The following is a 22,003-nucleotide window of genomic DNA, read 5'->3' on the forward strand; positions in this document are numbered from 1 at the left end:
CATTGCCATTAATATTTTCATTACTTAAAGCTTAATCATATAGTAACATTCTTTTATTATATAAATTCCGCAATAACATTCATGTTGACTAAGGGCTATTGCTTATGGGCCAAGAAGCCTGGGCCTCCTACACAAGGCGGGGCTTTGTATTCAAATTAGATGCAGGCAAAGTAGGTGTTTGTTGTGATGCGTACTGCCATAAAATAAACAAATGCAGAATTTCACAGGTTAAACTAGCTACAGCCAAAGCAGTGGAACAGATCATATTTACCATCTGGAGAATAAAACACACATTCAGAAACAGAAGCCAAGCCTTTAGGCTATCCGTGACCATCCACTAATTCAAGCCTGCAAAGCACTCAGTCGGTCTAAAACGCATGAATACAAACACGTGTTAAACTGAAATGCACACACCACTGAGGACACATGTATATATGCACATATGGTCAAACAAAAGCTTGCACACACACTTACAGGCAGGTACTTGACTGAGTGCAATCAAAGCCCTCAAGTACCATCTGTGATGATGCAGCCTCTTTCTATTCTGAGTGGACTGATTCTGTCCTGTGGCTATGATTTCATAATGAAAACCTCAGTAACGAGGCTTTTTTTTTTTTAATGGTTTCTGATGAATTATCCTTAAAATATGAATGTAAATGAAGTCTTTTCGAGTCCTGCACCTCTGGACACCATTAATTTCATTTAAGTTATTGCATATTTCCTAATATTTTACCTTTCCTGTACATTTATACATATATTTTGTCTACTTCCCTTATTACTATGGAGACTATGTTAACTATTTTACCCTCATAATCTCACTCTCATTTTAACCCTCTGAGACAGTTTAATACATTTCAACATTAAAACATGCTAAATGTCTCATAATAGGATGGGATATCACATAATTTGGGAGACAGACCCATAAATAAATATACAACAACAACAACAATAATTATCAACTATTATTATTATTATTATTATTATTATTATGCAGATAAATAATAATAATAATAAATATTTATTTATCTATCTGCATAATAATAATAATAATAATGTTAATGTATAATACAGTTTTAAATATATAGTTATATTTTAAATATATAATTATCTATTGAATTATGGTGATTATTATTATTACATATATTTTAAATATTGTTCTATTTTTAACATTAAATAATAATAATTATTATTATTGTTGTTGTTGTTATTATTATTATTATTATTATTATTATTATTATTATTGTTGTTGTTATTGTTGTTATATAAGTCCCAGCTGGTTTTGTGTTTTTACTTTCTATTATAAGGCTGAAATGGGAGTCAGTGGTGACTGATCCTGGATCAGACACTGTGTGGAGATTATGAAAGTCATACAGCTGGCTAGGTGCTGGTGGGTGGGGATAGGCAGGCGGGACAGGATAATGTCACATGTTCAGGTGGGGGGAGGGCCGGAGGGTCGGTCACAGCTGAGCCTGGAGGGGGAAGGGCTCCCTAGGGACACTAGATGGAGGGACGATAATTACATTCAGCACTCTGGGAGATGTGGAGAAAATCAAATGAATGGACCTGCTTGCATTTGAAATTACCTTTGTTGCAGAAGAGCAGCTGTCAGTTAAAATGGGTCTGCGGCCATTTTGCCTTTCTTCGGTCTGGCTTGATTGTGTTCCTGAAGTAGATAAGGGGTTATGTCTCTATCTTTTTTTTTAAAGACAATGCAATGTTTCAAAGAGCTTGAAAGAAGTATGACGTTTTAGCATTATACAGTGTTTATCTCAAAGAACACAGCATGCAAATAGTGCTCAAAAAAGGAAAAAGGCTCGTAACTAACAGGTGATTTAACAAAAAAAAAAAAAAAAGTCTCTCCAGCAAGACATTAACACGGGTCAATTCTCCTTAATTTGATTACTCAGAGGCATCAAACCCCAGCCTTGTCAAATAATGCTTTCAGCACCACTGGACATCAATATTTTTTTTTAGCCTTCAGTGAATGTAATGGAGTTAGGTAACATTTGCAGTTAATAATTAATAAATATTAATAAATAAAAATGTATTTTCATATTCATTTTCAAAAAAAAAAAAAATCTGGAATTGAATTGGGATCTTTCAGATTAGTGTTAAATTTAATTTGCTTAAGTAATTTTATTTGTTCAAAGTAATTTTACCTGCATTTTCAATTCAATTCTTAAAGGCACAAATACCTGCTACATACATATCAGTTATAATTTTACCAAATGTCCAAAAACTGATTTTTGGCAGGTTTCAGTCTGTGAATATAATGGGCAACATTTCCAATTAAGGAATTTCCACATCAGCAAAAAACATAATTATTGATCTTATGATGTTATTTGAAATAAAAGTGTATAGAAACAGCAAAAAGGTTTTAGAAGCAACTACTGTGAAACTGTATAAAATGAAATGAAAGTACACAGAATCATCCATAAGCTTTCAACATGTTTAGAAACAAGAATTTAGACTGCAAAGTACAAATATTTTTTAATATATAGTGGGTTACACCATGCTATGATGCTTCAAATAATTTAAAGAAATATTTTAAGAATATAGAATCTCTGTATATATAAATAGGCACAAGAGAAAACCACTGGTTCTACAAATGCTACATATCAAGGCGATGTCCAAGAGCTTATCGTTCAGGCCAGATGGTGAGTGCATGTGCCCTCAGCCTGTCAAAACTCTCTGTAACACATAAACAATGATTAAACTCGACAACACTTCACTCTCATACTAATCGGAATCCTCTTTTAATTAAATTGATAAACGTGTATCATGGGTTCACTTACAGTGGTGTGAAAAAGTGTTGGCCCCCTTCCTGATTTTAAAATTTTTTGCATGTTTGTCACACTTTAATGTTTCAGATCATCAAACAAATGTAAATATTAATCAAAGATAACACAAGTAAACACAACATGAAGTTTTTAAATGAAGTTTTTTATTTTGAAGGGAAAAATCCAAACCCACATGGCCCTGTGTGAAAAACTGCTTGCCCCCTCCTATTAAATCATGAAAGAACTGTGATTAACCACATTATTTTAGAAAGCGGAGTTAAATTTCACTAGCCAATCCCAGGCCTGATTACTGCCAGACCTGTTGAATCAAGAAATCACATAAATAGAACCTGTCTGACAAACTGAAGCATGTTTAAAGAGCAACACATCATTCCGCGATCTTAAGAAATTCATAAACAGATGAGAAACAAAATAGTTTACATGTATCAGTCTGGAAAGGGTTATAAAGCCATTTCTAAGGCTTTGGGACTCCAGCAAACCATGGTCAGAGCCATTATCCACAAATGGAGAAAACTTGGAAAGGTGGTGAACCTTCCCAGGAGTGGCCGGCCTACCAAAATTACTCCAAGAGCACAAAGACGACTCATCCAGGAGGTCAGTGTTCATGATTCAACAATAAGAAAGAGACTGGGCAAAAACAGTATCCATGGGAGAGTTCCAAGGCAAAAGCCATCGCTGACCAAAAAGAACACAAAGGCTCGTCTCACATTTGCCAAAAAATATCTTGATTATCCCCAAGACTTTTGGGCAAATATTCTGTGGACTGATGCGACAAAAGTTGAACTTTTTGGAAGGTGTGTGTCCCGTTACATCTGGCATAAAACCAACACAGCATTTCATAAAAAGAACATCATACCAACAGTCAAACATGGTGGTGGTAGTGTGATGGTCTGAGGCTGCTTTGCAGCTTCAGAACCTGGATGACTTGCCATAATTGATGGAACCATGAATTCTGCACTCTATCAGAAAATCCTGAAGGAGAATGTCCGGCCATCAGTTTGTGACCTAAAGCTCAAGTGCACTTGGGTTATGCAGCAGGACAATGATTCCAAACAAGAAATGTCTCAAGAAAAACAAAATTAAGGTTTTGGAGTGGCCAAATCAAAGTCTGGACTTAAATCCAATTGAAATGCTGTGGCATGACCTTAAACAGTCTATTCATGCTCGAAAACCCTCCAATGTGGCTGAATTAAAACAATTCTGCAAAGAAGAGTGGGCCAAAATTCCTCCACAGCGATGTGAAAGACTCATTTCCAGTTATCGCAAATGCTTGATTGCAGTTGTTGCTGCAAAGGGTGGCACAACCAGTTATTAGATTTAGGGGGCAAGCACTTTTTCACACAGGGCCATGTGGGTTTGGATTTTGTTTTCCCTTCATAATAAAAAACTTCATTTAAAAACTGCATGTTGTGTTTACTTGTGTTATCTTTGATTAATATTTAAATTTGTTTGATATGAAACATTAACGTGTGACAAACATGAAAAAAAAATAAAAAATCAGGAAGGGGGCCAACAATTTTTCACACCACTGTATATGAGCTATATGAGATAGTGGATGGGTAAATTGCTGCTCTCGGTGGAACTGCTTTTGTTTATCCTGACTGTTGTTTAAATGGCTTAAACTGCACTTGTTTTACTAGTATTTGCTAATATACTCAGATTTTGTGTATAATGATATTTCGAGGGGGCAATACATTACAGTCCTGGCATAACCCGTAATAAATCACACACCAGATGGTCATCTGCCTCTTAGCAGTGGCATGAGCCGTTCCTCCTAATGGTGACATCTGGGCAGACATACAGAGTGTTGTATGGTGAGACGAGTTCAATTATACACTTGTGATAAATAGACTGTAAAAACCTGGTCCGTATCCAAAACGCCTATTACATGTTGACAAATAATGTCATGTTTAATTATTGCATGCATATGTGGAGTTCATTTCCCCAGTGTGGATCTTTGCATGGTATTCAACAAAAATTAATGATCACCTTAATGAACTCACCTTTGTAAGTATGCTATTTACCAGAATTGGGCAAAATTCAGCATTTAAAGGGCATATTCCAGGTTAGAGACTCCTGTGAGTCGATGTATAGAAAAATAATGTAGGAACTAGATTTTCTTTCAAATATACTTTAAAATACACTATTAAGGCTTCTAGAGTCGTTTTTGTGAAAGAATTTTACTTCCGCATCTCAAAACCAGAAGTGACGTAACGAGAGGGAGAGCGGTCCATGTTAACCACAGGAAAACAGTGGATCGCAATGACAGTTCGGATGCTGAGGAAATTTTAAATGTTTATTTACACTTGTGTGACGGACCACAGATAAAATTATGAGCCTGTTATGCAGCCAAGAGAGCAGGGACAGGTCAGGATTAGACAGAACAACGGTCAGAGGAGACAGATTGAGTTGATGTGTGAGGAGAACAGCAGGTGTCTTGGTGAGACCAGTGTTAGCTAACGATATGTAATCAGACAATAGCAAAACTAGTATTGGTCATCTATGAGTATTACCAGCAACATAAACTAATAAGCGTTGATCAGGCGTGTCACGCTCGTTAATATCCGACACTAACGTTAAGTGATATAGCGGTGTCTCATCACTGCAGGAGAGAGAGAGAGATAAACACGTTTTTGTTTCATTAAGTGTCTGTGTGGTAAATGCAAGGCCATGGTCACAGCTGAGGAAAGTCAGTGCTGCAGGGAGTTAGATACATACTAGTGGAGAATGTGACCCCCACACTTGATGTGTAGTGTCCGACTCTACACCCAGGCTTTGAGGCTTGCTGTCTAAACCCATATGTGCTACAGATAACCTATATGCACTTCAGACAGGAGCATGGACCTCTCCAGGCCAGCAGACATTAGTGTGTTTAGGGCAGAGATCATTTATTACTCTGAGCTAAATACTTGTATGTATAAATACATAGTATATTAAAGATTTTAAAACCATCTGAATAATTGTGTCTTCTTCAATTACAAGTTGCCTATATTTAAGTAGGTCACAACTACCTGTAAGTCACACTTTTTGATGCCATTGGTATAAGACAGTCAATATTGACAGCATACAGACAAGTTGTCCGCTGGGCCTGTGGTGCTCTGAGCAGCCCTTACCAGCATGTGTTGAGTCAGACATTAGAAGACAGTTTACAGAGGAAGGAGGACTTTATAAAGGTTTTGAATGACCCCATTTTGTTGACCATCAATAAAAAATAATCACAATCACAAATTGTCTTATTGTATAAAAACTTGTTTATGAAGTTTACATTAGATATATATCAAGCAGATCTGCATTAATGGTTAATTCAATTCAGTTTTATTTATACAGCACTAAATCATAACAAATGTTATTGCATAGCACTGTTAATACCCAATTAAAAACACAATATTGCAACTGTTAATTAACATACATATATATATATATATATATATATATATATATATATATATGCACCAAACATATACTACCGAAAGAAAAATATACCATCAAACCCATTTAAAAACATTTAACAATCTTTCAGTCTGGGTATCACACTAATGTGTTGTTGAAGTGTGTTAAATCGTGAATGCTGTGCTAGATACACAATCCAACAGCCTCGTCTTGTTGAGAGGGATCTGGAAAGAGGAGCAGGTGTAGCGGAAGACAGACAGTGCTGTGCCTGTGGTGACCTGTAGTATAACACTCTCAGAGACTCCATGAGGCCTGATGCATATGCTGGGAGAAGCAAGCAAACGCTTAGATCACATTCACTGCTGACCATGCTTCTCCACTCGGCCTCAATCATATCTGCATCTCCATCAGGAGTGAAGCTGCAGTCCAGTAGAGGTGGTTCATAACAGCTTTTTCAGAACGGTCAAGGAATGCGTCACTTTTTCTTCTAAATTTGTGCCCTCATGCCTTGTAAAACATTTTCAAACCCTGCAATAACGGTTCATATGATATTTTCATACAAGGTTATATATTCATTTGAAAAAAATGTTTAACCTGCAATATGCACTTTAATATGTTCACGTCCCATAAAATGATGAATTTGAAAGACAGAAAGAATTTAGAGAACTGAAATTCAAAAGAAATCAAAGAAATGTATAATTTTGTTAGTCCAGCCCAAGTTTTCAGACAAAACATACATAAATATGTACTTAATTTAGACACACTGATTAAACACTGCAGCAATATACTGTCAAAACAATTAACACAGCCATCAAAACAGATTTTATTTTTTACAAAAAAATGTTTTAATGTAATTATTTAAATAATAATAATAATAATTATTATTATTATGTTGGATTTAATGATTACATATTGATGCTTGACTCAGTAGAACGTTCTAAGAAATTAAGTGTTATTCTGACATGGTCAGTAAAATTATAGTAAATGTATGAGTTCTATTAAATATTGATGATAATAAAGAAATTAAATATTAAAATAGAATGTTTAAAATAATAATTTTAATAATAATTTTACTGGAAAATACAAAAATACAATGTTATTTGAAATAAAAGTGCATAGAATCATCAAAAAGGTTTTAACACATTTTGGAAACAACTACTGTGAAACTGTATTTGAAATTAAAGTACACAGAATGATCCGTAAGCTTTCAACATGTTTAGAAACAAGAATTTAGACTCCAAATTACAAATATTTTTTAATATATAGTGGGGTTATGCCATGCTATGATGCTTCATAATTTAATAATAACTAAATTAAATATTAAAATAAAATGTTTAAAATAATAAAACAACAGATAAAACTATAATAATTTTAATAATAATAATAATCATCATTTTATTGAAAAATACAAAAAAACATTATTATTATTATTATTATTATTACACATTTTAAAAATCAACACTAAAAATTGAGAAATCCAGTTTATATGCAGTGCAGGGAGAAAAGCATGTAGCATGTAAAGAACTCAATTTTATTTTATTTTAAATTTTAAAGCATTCTCAATTCAATTCTTCAAGGGTTCACCCAAAAATGAAAATTCTGTCATTAATTACTCACCCTCATGTCGCTCCAAACTCTTAAGACCTTCGTTCATCTTCCGAACACAAATGAAGATATTTTTGATGAATTCCGAGAGCTCTCTGACCCTCCATAGACAGCAAGGGCACTACCACGATCAAGGCACAGAAACGTAGTAAGGCCATCCTTAAATTATTATTATTTATTGTGGTTCAATGGTAATTTTATAAAGCTACAAGAATACTTTTTGTGCACAAACAAAATAAAAATAATGACTTTATTCAGCAATTATTCTCCTCCGCGTCACCCTTACTACGTTTCTGTGCCTTGATCATGGTAGTACCCTTGCTGTCTGTGCTGGGCCAGAAAGCTCTCGGATTTCATTAAAAAACAAAAAACCTTAATTTGTGTTCCAAAGATGAATGCAGGTCTCACGGGTTTGGAATGACAAGAAGGTGAGTAATTAATGGCACAAATCCTTGCTACAGAGGGCCTACAGTACATAGTAGTTACAAATTGACCATTAAGAAACTATAGTTTTGTCCTGTGACATTAGGATGTCATGCTGTACTCACATATATCCAAGATCTGTGTCTGAGTTATGCAATAACTCCAATTATAGCCATTGGATACATCTAGAACAGACTGAAAATAATTCATCTTGCTGTTTAATAGCCTGCATGAATGTTGTCTACTTGACCAGATGATGGCAGTATTGTGCTACAACTGTGGATCAACAGTGTGTGGGCAACAAATAGGTGCATGCAATATACCTTCTCTTTATATGTGCTCCACGTGTCAGCTGATGCTCCTATACACTATAACAGATGTCATTATACAATAAAACACTGTAGAAATCACAATGAACCTCCTCATCCTTTAACAAGACAATGACTTTTAAGTCATAAACACGGTATATACTGTAAAACTGCACATATTGCGTTATATATGAGGGTCACAAGAATACTATTATTTCTCTGGAAGGGAAAGGACTGTCAAGGGTGAGACCGTAATAAAAGAGAAGCATGTAATGAGCCAAACTGCCTCTTCATATCAGTGTAACCTTCAACTCGGCGACGGCTGAATGCAGATCTGGCCATGTGGAATAAGTCAACAACACTGTGACCCATTCTCAGCTCTGCTGTTTTGTTTATCATACAAAATCACGACAGCGTATTAATATTACCATGAACTCTACTGGTCCAAAATGCAAAAATAATTACATGACATAAACTACCATTCAAAACACCATTCATATATGAATGAAATTCAGCAAGGATGCATTAAAAGGATAGTTCACCCCAAAAAAATCCTCGTTGCCTCGCCATCAAGTTGTTCCCAGTTTGTATGAGTTTCTTTCTTCTGCTGAACACAAAAGAAGATATTTCCAAAAATGTGGGTAACCAACCTATTTCTGGTCCCCATGAACGTCCATACTATTTTATTTTTGTTTGTTTCTTTGTTTCCATGAAGTTTTGATACAACTCAATTTATCTAAAGTGACAATAAAGTAATTAATAATAATACAAAAGATTTGAGACGTTTAACCTTTCATCAAGAATTCTGAGAAAAAAAAAAAAAAAAGTATCAAGGTTTCCACAAAAATATTAAGTAGCATGTTTCATGAGCACCTAACCAGCATATTAAAAAGACTTCTGAAGGATAATGTGACAATGAAGATTGGAGCTTCTGAAAATTCAGCTTTGCCACCACAGAAATAGATTACATTACACTGGACATAATATTGTATTAGTATGAGCAACCAATTAATTTGTGCCAAAATACCACAAAGTTTGACTGGACTTTGGGAATGGTATGACACATTTTTGGATTTGCACTTGCATAAATGTTAATTTAACAGTATTTAATATCTAGCATATTCTGTTTTATATTCAAAGTGCATTCAAACTGCATGACTTCTGAAGACTCTTCTCCTTTCAACATTCCTTACAAGCCACATTCTGAGTCAGACAGATTCCTTTTTGCTCAGCCTTGCTTTGTTGCACATTGTATTTACTTGTCTAGGCAGCATCTCTGAAGGTCCAATGAAGACTTAGCGGGTTCATTCTTTGCCAGAATGCCTTTCTGCAATCACAAGCATAAAATCAGGGTGAGTCTTGCATGGGCATCAGCTGACATTGATGTCATGCTCAAAGTAAAAGGCCTGTTCTCGCCTCTCAAAGACATGAGAACAATCAGTTTAGGATTCAATAAAGTTTGAAACCCTACTGCTGCCTTCATACGGGTTAATAAAGGACGAAATTCCACTCAGGCATGAGACTAAAGGAAAACCGCAGTTGGGCGTGCTCCCCACCCTCTTCCACCCACCCTCGTTTTGGAAGGGAATTACACAATCGTTAAGGTTTTTCCCAAAATTTTTCATTTTGCCTGGCTTAAAGCAGAGAGATAACAACTACATACACAAAACAAAAACAAAAACTTAAAAACTGCACAGCAACAACCTAGCAACCATTACATACATATTACACACACACACACACACATATGACCCTGGACCACAACAAAATCTGAATAAATAAGCTTTCCATTGATGTATAGTTTGTTAGGATGGGACAATATTTGGCCGAGACAACTATTTGAAAATCTGGAATCTGAGGGTGAAAAAATAAATAAAAATCTAAATATTGAGAAAATCGCCTTTAAAGTTGTCCAAATGGAGTCCAAATTAAGTTGAGATATATTTACAGTAGGAAATTTACAAAATATCTTCATGGAACTTGATCTTTACTTAATATCCTAATGATTTTTGGTATAAAAGAAAAATCAATCATTTTGACCCATACAATGCATTTTTGGCTATTGCTACAAATATACCCCAGCGACTTAAGACTGGTTTTGTGGTCCAGGGTCACATATACATATACACACACACACACACACACACACAATTCTGACAAAAAGCCTGAACTGTGAGATACAAACTTTGCGAGAACTAAAGACAGAATTTGTGTCTCGCAATTCTTTTTTTTTTTTTCTCAGAACCGTGAGAAAAAAAAAAAAAAAAGTCAGAATTGTAAGATGTAAACTTGGAACTGAGGAAAAAATTCTGAATTCTGAGTTTATTTCCTCAGAACTGAGATAAAATAGTGAGAATAAAGTCACAATTACCTTTTTATTTATATTTTAACTGTGACAAAAACAGGCTTCCATAATATACTTGTACTGTATTATTAATTGCTCAAACCATTACATATATTCATAGTGTCAAATACTCATAAGCTCATCAGCCAATGTCTAAACATAATTAAAACTCAGTATGACTCAAGAAATAACACAAGAGTGCCATTTGATCCAGCAAGCAAGCATTCTTAAGTTCAATCACTCAGCTGTCCTTGAAAGCCATGAGAGTGTGGCTATAAGGGCCGGGCCATTGAACAGACTAGATACTGTTCCTACTGAGCCTTTATAAGCACAGGGTCATGTTATCGAGACAATGCATGCCACAAACGGAAGCTACAGTGCATTCACTGTTCCTCAGTTTTCGAACAGAAAGTAGTTCTTCCTAGGACTTGTGTCTGTGGTTTTAACAGTCACTGATGTGTCAGATCTCTTAGCCATTTCAGTCTGACTCCAAATGTCAACGTCTGCATTATGCTAGACAAAAGAGCTCACGGCTAAAAAGGAAAGAGGAAGAGGCTTACAGCATTCATGCTGAATGTGCAAAAAGTCACATTTTAATGCCATAAATTATTGCTTGCACACAAACGAAGCTTTTGTCATCATCAGCCCTGTAATAAACTGGCAATGTCAAAACAATTATTGTAATTTTTTATTTATATGTCGCTAGAACAAACAGATACTTTTTTCTACTGGAAAAAGAGGCTTTTCAGAAATATCAGATGGGTTTCCATCCTGTTCGATGTTAGATGATGATTAAATCTGCCATTATTAGGTCTCTTTCATTTCTTCTGGCTAACCAATTTGATTTTAACAGCATCATGAGATTAAATAGGAGACCCTTGAGCTCATCCTCTACTGAAAGTATTGCTGCAGTCTTCATTTATTAGTCACTCTCAGAAATAAAGGTACAAAAGCTGTCACTGGGGGGCAGTACCTTTTCAGAAGGTACACTGTAAAAAGTGATAAGTTGACTTAACTTAAAAAAAACAAACAAAAAAAAAAAAACAAGGAAACCCATTGCCTTAAAATTAAGTTAATAATATATATTTTTTAAAAGTTAAGTGAACTTGACAATTCACTTAACTTATTTTTAGTAATTATCAATTACTTAAGGCAACGGGTTTTCTCAATTTTTTTTAAGTTAAGTCAACTTATCACTTTTTACATTTTCTTTGTTCCTAAAGGATCCATATTGGTACCTTAAAGGTACATATTAGTACCTAAAGTGTACAAATGAGTGCTTAACGTCAGTGCACCTTTTGAAAAGGTATCACCCTAGTGACATCTTTTGTACTTTTATTTTTATTTTTTGAGTGATATAAGCCATCTGTCCTTGTGTACTTCAACAAATGGGTGTTAAAAATGTGAATGAAGCACCTTTTTAAAGAATTTACTGAGGCATGTTAAAATGATCATAGTTAAGATCCCAACTGCAACCTGCAGAATTTCACACTATGTGTTCAATGAAATATTAATGTGGGCTACCAAGAGCCTTTACATTCCTATGAAATGATCAACTACTGCAGTTTGCACAAGCAGAATAGTCAATAATGCAGTTATTTTAAATATAAAAACTGTAAATTATATTACAGTATGGACTACATAAAACATAAAATATGCATATTTATAAGTTGCTTTGATAAGAAAGGAAGTGTAGAACTAATAGCAATGATAGCAAAAAGAACTTCAAATTGTATCATTTGTAAATCACTCATGGGAGAACTTTGTTTGGAAGAAAATGTTAAAATCAATAGTTATGACAAATGTTACAAATTTGAAAAAATATATTATGCTACAAAAAGAGACAACGTTTTGGGAACACATTGGGCACTTTAAGCAGTTAATAAGTTTCTTTTGAATGCTATGCTGATCTCACACTTGTCTCAACTTGCCGCAGCATTTTTAAATATGTGAATCTAAAAGTTGAGTAATAGGCAGTACATTTTAACTTGGAATTTAAAAATGGAATTGTAATCCATTTAGCATGATGTTAATATTGTACATGCAAAGCCAACAGTACAAAACAAAGGGGCATTTCAAAACACAAATTATGATGGTGTAGTGTTTACCAATATTGGTGCACTACACACTCAATAGACTTTCACCAGCAAAGTACACACTTTTAGTACATAATATAAATGTGCAAATTGGGACACAACATAAAACCCTTGTATTAGGCAAAGTTTTAGTCCACAATATAAGTATGCTACAAGGAACCGCCTACATTTATGCTTTTATTCCCTGAGAATCAAACTCATGACTGTGGTGTTGTGGTGCCATGATCAATTGTTTGAGCAATTTCAAGTATGCAAACTGAGATGTAGTCAAATATGAAATCTGTTGCATACTTTTAGTGCAGTGTAAGTGCAAATTGGGATGTATCCTAAATAAATTGAAAAATAGAAAGACTCTTGTTGGTCACAGAGGTTATCTTCTGCAATAATCCAAAAGCCAATGGAAAAATTCTGTTGGAGTTTGTCAACTTCCTGGTTGGTCTACAAAAATACGCCATCACTGCAGCACTGGGACTAGCATAAATACAGTATGTACTGTAAATAAATAAACACTATTTTCTTAAAATATCTGAAACTCCAACATCTCCAACATCAAAAAAAAAAAAAAAAGACCGAAAACACATTGGGCTATAACTAAGCTACATGAAAGCAGGTCAAGAGCTTTGTAATAATTTCTCTACTGAACTTAATCAACTGGTATGTAATCCCTGCCTCAACTCATAAAATTAACCAGCATATTCCATGAATTCCAATTCCCTGGGGGCTGCCATAGTTACACAATCACCACAGTAATCCACATCTTAAATGGTGCAGTAGGTTAGCAGGCCCATCAAAGCAATAGTCTGAAGACTGAACAGGCTGTGATGAGGGTTTGCCCAAGCGTAATGAGGCCCTGTAATCAGTGGCGAGTTGACCCATGCCAGTCTCTAGCACTGACCTTCCCTGTTACAGCTCTTTAACTTTTAAAGTAGACACAGGACTGCCAGCCGAGCTGAGTATATGTGACAGCAATAACTAGCTAATCGGCCAGTAAGTAATCTGTTATGATTAGACCCTGGGGTCTCATATGTTTACAGCAAAGGACATTTGGCGATAAAATGAGGTTCGTAGTAAGCAATGCATCCTGGGATGATTCACAAATTGCTAGTATATACCATAATATAAGAGCCATTCTACAAAATGTCTGGCATTTGTTTCTCCAGGGGTGTCAACCTCATTACCATAATATTTTTCACAAAACAAAACGCAACACAACACTTATGGACAGAAATTAACCTAGCATTTGAAATTCTCTCCATGCTATGTATCAAGTCCATTACTATAATATTTTCCCCCCCAAAAAAAAAAAAAAAAAAAGAATAAATTTAAAATTTAAAAATTAAATACTGAACCAGCATTTGAAACACTCTCTTTTCCAGGACAATGTCTTCTGCTCACCATTCCAAGATGGGAGACAAAAAGCTCTCTGAGATTTATGCGCCTGTCAAACTCCAGCCCACCTCGGCACAGCCTTGTGTGGCCCACGCTTAAAAAAGCCATCCCTCCGTCAGCGCCGCCAGTGCGGCAGGGCAAATATTGACCCGTCCCCGTTACAGATGAGTCTCTATGGGGAACTCTGAGGGAGACGATTGGCAGAGCACTGATGAATGCTGATTAGAGCATCTCAGCCAGTCCTTAAAACAACCTGCCAGAGTTACCACGGTGCCCCTTTTATCTCTGTGTCAACTTTCTGGCTCCACAAACCATTGTGAGTCATCAAAGGCAGTCTAGCACTCGAATGCCAATGACCACACGAGGAGGGGGTCCAGACAAATGAACTAGAGAATATTTCATAAGACCCTCAGTGGAGGCAGAGAGCAGCGAGGGGTCCGAGTGTGTATGGGGCCTCTGGATGGGGTACAGGGATGGAGGCTTGGATGGGATTTTATGCATGGTTTTCTTTTTAAAATGATTAACAGGTGACCAGTACTAGTACAACTGTGGTGCGTTAAAGTATGACAAGTTATATCAGGTAAAAAAAATAAATAAAAAAAAAGACACCAAAACAAAAGCAAAAGAAAGCAAAACTCAATTTTTAATTAAAAGGACAGAAAGAAGCTGGTTCAATTTTATTTGAAAAAGTCTCTAGAAAATGATGCATAATTATTTGTGCAACTACACATTTAATCAAGTATGAAAATCATTACAATCATTTACAAAGAATTTTAAAAACAGATTTTAAAGTGCCTTAAAATTAGTTCAGTTTTCACAACTAATAAACAAACAAAATCCTGTCAAGAACCAGGTATTGTTTCACCCCAAAATGAAAAACAAAAAATGAATTATAAATTGTGTAAAGAAAATGAAGTATTTAATAATAGTATTATTTGTTGTACACTTATTTTAATTTTATTTTTATTATTTAATGCAGCATTATTATTATTATAGGTTTAATGGCAATACAATAATAGAAAAGAATATATATATATAAATAAAATGATTTTGGGAATTTCTGTGGGGAAATGTTTATGCTTAAATGGTCATGAATATAAAGTAACAGTGCAAGGAAATATATACATATATATAATTTTGCTTTTGTTTTTTGCATTGTTACTTTATATTCATGACCATTTATATTATATATCAAATTTATGGTCTTACATTAGGCTTCATTTTGGGGTGAAGTGAGATATGTTTTCCTGAGATTCATTCTTGTATTATTATTCTTTAAATAAAAGGATCCCTGATTTCTTTTAGATCAAAAAAAAAAAAAAAAGTTTAAAATCATCTTTTTAGAGAGATGATCAAGTTTAAAGTGAGTAATTCAAGTATATACTCTAGAACTGTAACAGTTTACTCTATATGCCTGCTTTCGCAATACATTGTGAGTAGGTTTCTTGATCCAAAAAGTGCACAGCACACACCTGAATCGTTTTGCAGAAACCCTCGCATGTGAGGCTGAAGTTGTAGCTCACCATAAAATGGTTAAAATACTTGTCAAAGTCTTTGCTCTGTGGCTGCTGGAACCTAAGAGCAAGTTCATGCAAGTTGTGAGGCTGAATGTCGTCAATATCAAAAGCCTCAGTCATAATGTATTCCAGCTTCCAGTCAGATTTTTGTTCGAGGTTTGCTTCTGTGAGATTTAAATAGAACTGCCAAATATCCTTTGGTGGAAAAAAGAGAGAGAGAGAGTGATTATTAGAAAGGATGCAATAGAAGATACACACTTTCAGCTGGCACCTTGATTAAAACACACCATGTAATTAGAACTGACGATACCATTAATCATTCAGAAACAGGAATTGCACAACGGTGGTGAAGTTAGTTAAGCCAAACATTTAGCTTCAAACAACTCAAAATATCAGAATTTAAAGATGCATTTTAACACAAAACACTAATAATTGTAAGGAGAATGTGCTAAAAGTAATTAACTCGGTGCTTGAACTTACCATTCAACCATAATTCAAAAATAAAATAAAATAAAAACCCAGCATTTGAAATACTCTCTAGGCTATGTGTCAAGTTCATTACCATATTGTTCCCAAAATAAAATAAAAGTAATAACAAAACTAAACTAAATAAAATGGGAACAAATCTAAACCCAGCATTTGAAATATTACATACATATTCCATACCATACTGATTTAAACAAAACAAAAGTGGACAGTCACAGAACTGAACACCAAAAAAGTAAATAAAAGGACTAAAAGCTAAAAGTAAGTTTAAAGGGGTCATCGGATACCCATTTTCCACAAGTTGATATGATCCTTTAGGGTCTTAAAAGTCTATAACATACTTTATTTAAAATTACTCAATGGTAGAGTAAATTAACATGCTTTTTACCTTGTCAAAAACTGATCCGTTCACAGCAAGCCGTTTCAGTGCATGTGCCTTTAAATGCTAATGAGCTTGGCTCACCCCGCCCCTCTCTTCATTTAGCTACGGAACTAACTAGCACATTATTAGGAAAGGCAATTTGCAAAGATTCGTAAAAAAAAAAAACGTATACTCATTTCTTCTGTAGGTGAAGCTGGATGATGGATGATTTGCGCAAAAGATAAATGCATTTAGGTAGATCGGAGGGCGCATTCCCTTAAAAAAAATATATAATCCACTGCGTCTTCAGCAGCTCAGATGTCGGGAGTAAATGACGACTGCTATGTTCATTATTACATCCAACAACAAAACACCTCAATTGCTTAGGAGACATTCTCGTCTACTCGTGCTCCGGCATCGAAACAATGGTGGACTTTTGACAGCTCACTCAGGGCGGGTCTATATTAATACGGCCATGTCAGTCAATAGTCGTGGGAGGGGCCTGTGGAATACGTCACTCTGTCAAGAATCTCAGAACAGCCTGATCTGAGAAAGTGATCATTATTATTGGGGATTTAAAAAAAAATAAATAAAAAAAAACACACTGGGTGGAATTTTATCATTATAGGGTGGATATAATGATACAATAGTCTACAACACACATTTATGTTCAAACAACATGTAAAAGTGAATTTTGCATCCAATTACCCCTTTAAACTTGCTAGTTGGTGAACACTTACCAGTAAACCATAATTCTCAGGGTGGTACAAATACGCACGGACGCCAGGATTGTTCGAAAATGGCTCCAATAGACTTTTGATAGGTGTAACAGCAGGTGTGACAAATATAGAGTTCACAGGTTTCCCTTAAATAAAAGTATGAATAAGACATAAATTAGTAGGTTTAATGTTCTGTATTAAACTGTATCTGAGATAACCAACTACAATCTGAGCAATATACTGTTTGTCAGAGCAAGTGGTTTCAAAGACTGCATCCCACAATGCAATGCATTCACCACTTCCATGTTAATAAATTAACCAAATTTATGTCAATAATTAATTCTTTCCATATTTTCCTTGACTCATGTTTCGATGTTATTAAAAATATAAATGTTCTGAGTAGGGCTATGGCTGTAAAACGATTAGTCTCGATTAATCACATTCAAATAAATGTTTATGTTTACATACTATACGTGTGTGTACTGTGTATATTTATTAATTATGTATATATAAATACACACACATGCATGTATATATATTTAGGAAAAATATGTTAGATTTAAATATAAAATATTTTTTATATAATATACAAGTATAAACATACATACAAATATTTTTCAAATTATATACACGTGTGTGTATTTATATTTACATAATATACACAGTAAACACACATATATAATGTAAACAAACTTTTATTTTGAATGCGATTAGTCGTAATGAATCATTTTGCAGCCCTAGTTCTGAGGCCAATTCTATTACCTTGTTGATCCAGCAGAACCATTATGCTGTCTCGATGAGTGTGACCATAGAATTGACCCTCAACGACGTCACTGTAGTTGCGAAATATTTTGACCAGTTGGTCATTGTAGCTTTCTCGGATGGCTGTTGTATTTATAGCATAGGGTAGGTAACCGATGGGGACGTGAGCAATTACATAGACCTCAGAGGAACAGATGACAGTGAAATTAAGGTCAGCAGTCACTCACACACCACTGCTGTCACTTACATGGGCATACCACTATGCAAATGTTAATTTACAGTCTTGTAATAAAATGGCCCTGTATGATCAGTGCAGCGGGTTCTTTCTAAAATTAAAATGCCTTGTAAAAGCAAACAGAATATACTCACCTTCTCCAGCTTTTGTCTTGACAGCTCAAGTGTTTCCTGCAGCCATTGCAACTGCCCAGCAGGGTCAGTCATATTTACTGTCACTTGATTAGGACTGTAGTACAGGTTTGTGTTGAGACTCACCAAACGGAGGCCAGGTTTGATCACAAGAGAGTAAAAGCCACCTTCACGCAAAGAAGTGACATACAAAGAGCATTAGCTTACTATATTGTTACAGCTAAAGTCCACTGTTAAGTGTGCACACCACAGTCACAAAGAGAGAGAGAGGAAAAAAAAAAGCTAATTTTAATAAAAAAATATATTTGTGGGGAAAAATATGCAATTTTTTAGTTTAGATTGAAATGATTAAATTTGATATATTTTATATAATTTTTTTCTCTGAAAAAACAAAAAAAACAGTAACTACATGAACAAAGGTTTCGCATTATACTGTCGTTTGTGTCTAACAATTTTAGCATGGCTAAAACTCTGTATTGACCAATCAGCATCCATTATCTCCAAATAATCAAATCATTTAAATGTTCGTAGGGGAACATCTTCCTTATTATCAGTTACCTTTTTGCAAAGTAGCTACAGCTTCTGGGTTCAACCACGGAGACCAGAGTTTGGCTACAGCATCGTAAATCGCATTTTCAGATGTTGGCAACTGATCCTAAAAGGTTTTAAAGCAAGATTTTAAAATAAAAATGCATAAAAAGATTCAACACAGCATAAAATATTTTGTATTTTCAGAATACTATATACTAGTTTTAACATTTCAGCAAAAGACAGAGCAAGAAGTTTCAAAAATGGCATCCCCTAAAATTATTAAATCAACAAAAACAGTTTTCAAGATTGATAATAATAATAAAAGTTTCTTGAGCACCAAATCAGCATATTACAATGATTTCTGAAGGAGCATGTGACACTGAAGACTGGAGTAATGATGCTGAAAATTCATTACTCCTGTATATATTTTTGAGTTATTATATTTATCAGTGCCACAGATAATGTTGTGTGAATGTTTTTCATCACAACTTTTTTTTTTTGCATTTTTATTTTTACAGAAAAATAAAAATCCAAATAAACCATTTAACCAAATATTCATATGATTTTTATATTATATATAAAAATAAATAAATAAATAAAATAAAGTTGTACTTCCCCCCCCCCCCAGTGTATACAAGCAGTATGCAAATTTTCAAACAACCCAAAACGTTTGCACTTTATTTGATCCCAGAACTGTTGTCTTGGATTGATTTCCTAGCTAAAAACTGTAGTTGCCCTTGGGATTGAAATACCTGTGGCCAGTAGTCGTGGTTGCCCAGGGCAGGATAAACTGGCAGCTGTGGGAAGAACTGATGTATGGTGTGAGTCATATTGGCAATAACATCAATCACTACATCAGTGGACAGTTCTTCTTTCGGGACATGAGGAGGGCTGTCTCTGCAATGAGGGGCACAACATTTAAAGAAAAAAAAAAAGTTTATAAAAATATTAAAGAACAAAAGCATGATGTGTTCATTAACTCCCAGTTATCTCCCACTTTAATTTAAATTTAACAGCCCAAGAAAAATCACAGAACAGCTGCAAGCCAGTAAATGAGACTGCTTTATACCCTGTCCATATAATGAACTCAGGCTGAAGGTCTGCTTGTTTCATGTAACTGAATGCTGAGAGAATGAGCTGGTACGGGGAATCACACAGGAAATCACCAAAAACTCCTGGGTCCAATGCAGGAACACCCTTGGAGGAAAAACAGACTTTGGTGTGGTCTTCTGTGATATGGTAGGTTGGATCCAAGTGCAGGTCTGAGATATGCCAGAATTTAACTGCAATTTAAGATGCTTGCGTTACATTCATTTCACAAATATGTAAAATACTCTCATTATACACTGATATGTCAAATATTGTGTCTCATTCAGGAGCTGTGGAGATATTCCATTGCAAAGGTACAATGCTCAAGCTTGTCATGCTTTCAAAGTGAACTTGAAATTATTTCTGAATCCTTATGTACTCTTTAGATTTGACTTCTTTATGCAAATATTAAAATAAAAAAAACCTTTTTATTTATTTATTTATTTATTTGCTTGTTTGTTTATTTGACCCAGTAGACAGATATCATTGGTTGTTAACTGTTGACCCCAGAACATGAATGATTCTTTAAAAAATTAAAAAAAAACAAAAAAAAACACAACAACAGCATTATGAAACCAGAAATCTTGTTTACAGGAACTGCTCATAAAATTGTGAAGTATCAACCTACTTCAATGTTAAAGTTAAATATTAAATAAGCTTTCATTTTTCTCTTGACCACAGAAAATCTCATTTCACTAACTAAATCTCATTTCAGCACAATTACACATTTGTTAAATGTCTACACGGCATGCTCTTCTTAATGTAATTTAAGTAATAAGTTTATCTTTCAGATTAATTCATATTTGTTTGACTTCATTCAATTTGAGAAAGTTAAACTAATTAAGAGTAATTCTACATTGTTTGACTTTTAGATTTTACAGTATATTAAAGGACACTTTATTGATATTTACACACACACACACACACACACACACTTATATTGTTTGGTGCTGTATACAGCTTCATTACCAGATGTTTCCATTTATTCCCCTGATTAGGCCTATATATCGGATGATGCAGCAAAATCATCATAATGTACCTTAATTAATGTAGGCTAAATGTTCATTTTCAAATATATAGCCTATTACAATCTATCAATACTTGCACTTTGATGTTAAGAGATGCATATTATAATATTATATTACATTAAATTATATTATATTTATTTAATTTTATTATCATTATTTTTGAGCCAATAAAACAGTCTCAAAGTCCCAAAAAGTACATGCTACAGACTAACAGCAAACCTGGGATGAGTTTCCCAAAAGCATCGTAAATTCCGCTAAACTCTACTGGTAACGACGTAACTTGCGACTTTTGATTTTGGGAAACGGACTCCTTGTCAACAACAACAACAACAACAGGCCCGTAAAATGGACCACTGTAAATGTTCACAAATCTGGCTCTATAGGAGAAACAACAAGGCGTGTCTGTTAAAACAACCAAAAAATAAAGAGCAGCAAATGCAAACGCATGCAAAGTGTGCGCGCGACAGAGCAAACTTAGGCATAAAGCCAACTTCAGGAGACATGAAGTACCTGTAACAGCTGATCAGACCCTGAAACACTTACGTGCGCTCTGCAGGTGTTTGAAGGCTTTATTAGCCGGCGCAGCAGAAACCTGCAGGTTACAAACATGACCAAGCAAACACAATAGAACGAGTAAAGTCATTCCTGCGAGTGTCTGTATTATTAAGCCGTACTTGTGCAAACCAAAACAGGAAAAACAAGCGGCACTCACGTGACGCTTTGTTTGCGCAACCTTATGCAGTCACGCGCACTGATTGGACATCATACACATCTGAAGCCTGTCATTA

At 34.8% G+C, this 22,003-nt stretch overlaps 1 protein-coding gene across 1 annotated transcript; it reads right to left on the reverse strand.

The window, feature by feature from the left end:
* Window positions 1–14,980: 14,980 nt before the first annotated feature.
* On the reverse strand, window positions 14,981–21,952 carry smpdl3a (sphingomyelin phosphodiesterase acid like 3A). Its single transcript, XM_058754848.1, has 8 exons — window positions 21,759–21,952; window positions 20,168–20,381; window positions 19,851–19,995; window positions 19,126–19,222; window positions 18,571–18,734; window positions 18,202–18,382; window positions 17,461–17,585; window positions 14,981–16,068 (listed from the first exon to the last, which is right to left on the reverse strand). Exons 1-8 carry the CDS (start codon window positions 21,856–21,858, stop codon window positions 15,763–15,765), a joined length of 1,332 nt encoding a protein of 443 aa, XP_058610831.1. The 5' UTR covers window positions 21,859–21,952; the 3' UTR covers window positions 14,981–15,762.
* Window positions 21,953–22,003: the final 51 nt, after the last annotated feature.

Source organism: Onychostoma macrolepis, chromosome 20, assembly GCF_012432095.1.
Source record: "Onychostoma macrolepis isolate SWU-2019 chromosome 20, ASM1243209v1, whole genome shotgun sequence".
In the NCBI taxonomy this organism is placed as follows: Eukaryota; Metazoa; Chordata; class Actinopteri; order Cypriniformes; family Cyprinidae; genus Onychostoma; species Onychostoma macrolepis.

What these genes read in the sequence shown, in the direction of transcription:
- smpdl3a (XM_058754848.1), bottom strand. Translation starts at nt 21,858, where the DNA reads ATGACTTTACTCGTTCTATTGTGTTTGCTTGGTCATGTTTGTAACCTG. An exon ending in ACCACGACTACTGGCCACAG is followed by an intron (nt 19,223 to 19,850) that starts GTATTTCAATCC and finishes AAAACCTTTTAG; the next exon opens with GATCAGTTGCCAACATCTGA. An exon ending in TGTAGCTACTTTGCAAAAAG is followed by an intron (nt 18,735 to 19,125) that starts GTAACTGATAAT and finishes CTTTGCGTGAAG; the next exon opens with GTGGCTTTTACTCTCTTGTG.